The 5,299-nt window shown below is 33.1% G+C and overlaps 1 protein-coding gene across 1 annotated transcript in view; it reads left to right on the top strand.

The window, feature by feature from the left end:
• The first annotated feature begins 2,624 nt into the window (after window positions 1-2,624).
• Window positions 2,625-5,299, top strand: part of efcab7 (EF-hand calcium binding domain 7) — an 18,345-nt gene continuing 15,670 nt past the window's right edge. Inside the window, exons 1-2 of the mRNA XM_015378661.1 lie at window positions 2,625-2,902; window positions 4,507-4,718. Of these exons, the coding sequence (XP_015234147.1) occupies window positions 2,773-2,902; window positions 4,507-4,718 (342 nt within the window). The 5' untranslated portion in view covers window positions 2,625-2,772. The remainder of the gene's footprint in view (window positions 2,903-4,506; window positions 4,719-5,299) is intronic.

The raw sequence follows: 5,299 nt of genomic DNA, 5'->3' as shown, positions 1-5,299 counted from the left end.
TTCCTTCCTTCCTTCCTTCCTTCCTTCCTTCCTTCCTTCCTTCAATTCCTTCCTTCCTTCCTTCCTTCCTTCCTTCTCTGTGACTCTGTTACTTGAACTGTTTCTGATCTGCTAAGTGTGTTTGTGTAAAACAATGTATTTATCTGCACAGATGTTAATCAATGGTTTCACAGTTTTAAGACTTTAGACAGATTTATTTGCCATTTTGTTAACGCAAGTGTAAAACAAAAAGACATTTCGTTTGGAAACAGCTCACTGGACAATTTCATCTTTTAAAATGCAGCCTTGAAAAATAGTAAAAATGACTGTAAATGTACAGTTCTAACAATTTTTTTGAAATATATATATATAAATAATGATAAAATACAATAATAGAATACAATACAATAACCCATTCTACAAAACATTCAGCAGTCTAATGGCAGTGGGGAAGAAACTGTTGTGGAATCTGCTGGACCTGCATCCAATGCTTCGAAGTCTCTTCCCGGAGGGCAGCAGGGAGAACAGTCCATGATGGGGGTGTGAGGGGTCATTTATAATGTTACAGGCTTGGGGCACACAGCGCTGGAATGAAATGTCTTTAATGGAGGGAAGAGGAGCCCCGATGATCTTCTCTGCTGTTCTCACCACTCTCCTCACTTTCTTCCATTCTGAGGCACTGCAGCCTCCACACCATTTTCTTTCTCTATAGAAGTGTTTTCCTACATGCAAGCATATTCATACCTTTTACCATCTTACTGTAAAGTGAAACTTTTCTTTTTTTTTTTTACTTGAACCCTTCTCATTTTACACTAATGTGGAGTTTCAATAACAGCACAGTTGTATTTGTCTCAGATTTGTTTGTCCCTGTTGTTGGTTAGTTTAACTTTTATAATGTTGATCTTTTTTTGCATTTTTTGTGTATAAGCTTCACCTGTCTATTTGGTTTGCTCCTTTTGGGCAATAAAGGGACAATTTTATTATGTTCTATAAACCAGCATCATTAAATTAGGTTGTTGAATTAAAACCCAATATGACAATTGATCATGTATGTGAATTTTTCTATTTTTTGTTCTCTTTTCCTGTCTTTTTAATCTCTATCTTTTTATAGTCAGACATGGCTAGTGTCCAGTTTCCCACACATACCATAATATTGTATTTTGATTCCTGCTGTTACCTTAGGATGAGAAACTCAGCTGTGATATGGATGCTCTACAGACTGATTTTGTGTGACGATAAGATTCCAAACTAATGCTTGTTTTGATAGATAGACCAGACTCAAATCGTCTGCCTCAGCTAAGGAAATGGTTCTTGTCTTAAGTGACTCTTACACAACTATTTTTAGTGCTATGTAAATCACTGATAATTTGGCCAGTGATGGATCTCCGTCATTCCGTGTCTCCTGTCATTAAACCCAGATATGTCATTTCCACCATCAGAAGAGTTTGACAGTTGAAATTTAGAGACCCATAAAAAGGAACTCTCTGTAAATCAGTGCTTATTAGACATTTAGCACGCAATATGTTGGCATTTAAGAAAAAAACTTAAACTTCTCTTTAATTATTATACATTTGTTTATTTGTTTGTACAAATGAGAACAGATTAGGGCTGAAACTGGACTTTCTAAGACATGAATAGCTCTACCATAAACTCGAAGTAAATTAATATGTATAGTGAGCTTGTTTGGGTTTTGTTGTTGTTGTTGTTTTACAAATGCACATTTGAAAAGCGTGGCATGTATCGGTTTTCAGCTACATTTATTCTAATAATGATAAATACAATGTGGCGTAGCTAATCACCCATAAAAGTCTCACTAGTGAGGCCACCTCTGTGATATTTAATATATGTTTGTTTTCTACATATAGTTCATTAAAGGAACAAAAAAAAATAAATAAAAATACATACAACCTAGACATACACCCTAAATCCAACCTAGCATGTTCTCAGTTTGGCCATATAGGTCAAATTCTCAAGAGTCAAGTATGGATATCAAATCCATCTATTGTTTACTGTTTACTATATTGTTTAATTTATTGTTTACTAAAGTATACTTTAAGTATACTTTAAGTATACTTTAGCAAACTTAAAAATGTCCCAATTTAGTTCGAAGAAGTATTACTTTAGTAATACTTTAAGTACACTAAAAGTACATTGTACTTATACTTAAGTGTTCTTAATAGAATTTACTTCAAGTATACTACTTTTTCCTAATGGAGGTCCGGAATCAAGTTCTGGAAAGGTTTAAAGTATGGCTCGGTTATAAAAGTTATCCTAAGTTTGGACAGTCTAACTGTTTACTGTTCAATCATTATCAGAAAATAAAGATAATATGGCAGAATTAAAAACTTTTCTGTTGTCTGAGTTGGTTGATCATGCATAAAAAGTTTTTGGATTTCTTTAAAAATAAAATAAAACAGATTTGACTACGTGTGAGGTTGTAAAAGTGACACTGAATTTAACCAAATCACGGAATTTTTTATTTTAAACAACACACACAAAAGTTTCCGAATATAATCAGCTAGTTCTGTGATTTTACTTGTGCCATAGCTTCGGTTTATTTTCTCAAATTATAAAGGAGACACGTGGAACCTTTCTTTTTTGGTTGTTTCTGCCGTGTCCTTTTACATGTACACTCTGGAATTTTTGTTACCTTAGCAACAGTCCGCACGATAGCAACATCGCACTTATCAAGGAAATAGCAAATGTAACAATTCGGACTACTAAAAGATGATCTGACCTCTTACTCCACGGTAGCCGAACATAGCGAACCGTTTTGTTTGTTTCCTGTTCAAAATGTCTTCTCTGGAATCAGCTCGTCCCTCTGATGAGGATGAGTTTTTTTACATGCAGTGTCGAGCTGCTTATTTAGCCGTTTTCCGATCAAGCTTGGCAAACATCTGTTCAAAACAGCAGTTATGTCGGGGTAAGAAATTATTTTATCTCTTCATCAATTTGCTGCTCAACATTGTTTTTATTATTTTCCTTGATGTAAGAAATTCTTTAGTGTCACATAAATGCAGCCTCGTGTTATAAGTCAGTTGTAAAAATAAATAATAGACCATCCTGTTTTTATTCACTTTCTTGCTTATTTTAAGATATAAAGGGAAATAAATAATGACTCCCTCAAAAAAAAAAAAAAAAGATCATTATCCCAAAAACAGTATTTTAAGGCATTTCAGGTTTGCTTTAGGGTCTGTATTAACCATATCATACACACAGGAGTTAGTATAATGTGCAATTAATATTTAATGACCTGTGCAATAACCTATATATAACCTATATATATATATATATATATATATATATATATATATATATATATATATATATATATATATATATACTGTGCAATAACCCTGTATATTAATCCTGCAATGAAAAAAGCTTTAGCTGTCATATATGGATGCACTGTATATACTGTATATAAACGTGCACCTTTTTCTTCCTTTGGCACATTCCTCTTCTCTTTTTGACTATTTGAGCTGATGTAACGACTATTTCTCCTCTGTGAGATCAATAAAGTCGATCAATCCATCAATCAATAGTGCTTGATTGCATAACAATTTGTTTTTTATGGCAAAGGTAGGATAATTGTTTTCATGGCTGTAAATAGAACCTTAAAAATTTGGAATTTCAGTGAAAAAGCTGACATAGCTCTGAGTGAGCCATCTTTATTTTCCATAGTCTTTACATTTAAAGCAAACTCTAATGTTAAAGTTTTAATCACGATCACTTCTAACATGAAACTCAAATGTTAAATAGCAGTTATTTTTTGTTCATTTGAAGATTTAGGTATCTCTGGTTATGCACACACAATAACTAGTATAAATGTACGATATAACATTCTTAATCTTATTAGTCTGCTACTATAGTTTGACTACGATTAGTAAAGTTTGAGGATAAACATGAATTAATGAACTAAGAACTTTATTGCAGACAATCCACTAAAATAGAATATTTAACTCACAAAAATTATGTATGTTTAATAAATATATAATTAGATTGCATGTATAACTAAATGCTCATGTCTAAAACAGAGTATGAAGAATTGAGACCTATTTAATCATATTCCTTTAACACCAATAATCATCCTGACTCCTATTTAAGGTAGTATTTAAGTACTTAAGGACAAGACAAAACTGTAAAGCAGATTTGTAATATCACACTACTGCTACTATAGCAGTTTTTAATTATTTGTTTTTTTAAATAGATCATCAGCTTTGGGTTTATCTGTTGTAGCTGCACAGTTCTTCAGCTGTGGTATGAGCACAATAAGCTGGTTTCAGTCTCCCATGATAAAATAATTAGCCTTTAAGTCATTCTCGTCAAAATGCCAAATATCTTTAAATTAACTTTTTATGGCAAATTACTATGGCGGCATGGATAACCTTTGATGTTGATGCACATTTTGAAAGATATTTTGTATGTCTCCACACTTTTTCTTCCATCTGTGCTTTTAGTCAGTTCTTTTTCCTTTTTTTACTTCTAAAAGATGGCACGTTCCTTTACACATTTATTTTTGTTTAGTTCTCCAGCAGGCTGGTAGGAATCCATCCCATGCTACTCTCAATAAATACTGGACATCTAAAACAACTAAGCTAAACTTTGACGACTTCTGCGAGATTCTGAAATGTGAGAGAAAAACAGAGGAAGCAGAGCTAATAAGGGCTTTCAGAAAACTGGATGTAAACAATGATGGCTACCTCACACACAGCGTACTGGAGAAGGCTCTAACCTCTGTGAGTAAAGTCAAATATTTACAGAAATAGGCACATTTTCAGCAAAGTACAGAATTTTCTCTGCATGTAACTTTTGACTCCAGTTTTTGATACAGTAGTTAATGATTGTTTTAATTTAGAATTGACATATTCATTGCTTGCTTTGTTTTTTCAGGAACCCCTTCATTACCCCTCTTTGTTAAACCTTTTAGACAGAACTCTGCAATGAAAAAGTCCACCTTTAGCTTTTCTTCCATCTTTTATCATGCTCTAACTACACCAATGGAGAATAGAACATATTTTGTGACCTAAGGCTACACGCCATGCACTTTGTTTAAAATGTATTTTAAAGTAATTAGTTACAAATAGCCTTCACCACGTGCTTTTTGTTCTAAAAACTGAAAACAGAAATAAAACTTTTTTTTTTCTATATTCATAGGGGTTACTGTGCAGACTTTGCAACTTTTTTAAATAGCAAATTTTATTTTTTGTCATGTGAAGTCAAATACTATGAAAAAGATGGCACAATAACCCATCCATCCATCCATCCATCCATCCATCCATCCATCCATCCATCCATCCATCCATCCATCCATCCATCC

The sequence above is a fragment of the Cyprinodon variegatus genome, unplaced genomic scaffold, assembly GCF_000732505.1.
Source record: "Cyprinodon variegatus isolate N-32 unplaced genomic scaffold, C_variegatus-1.0 Scaffold176, whole genome shotgun sequence".
Classification (NCBI taxonomy): domain Eukaryota; kingdom Metazoa; phylum Chordata; class Actinopteri; order Cyprinodontiformes; family Cyprinodontidae; genus Cyprinodon; species Cyprinodon variegatus.
This window is presented reverse-complemented; position numbering and strand designations above follow the sequence as displayed.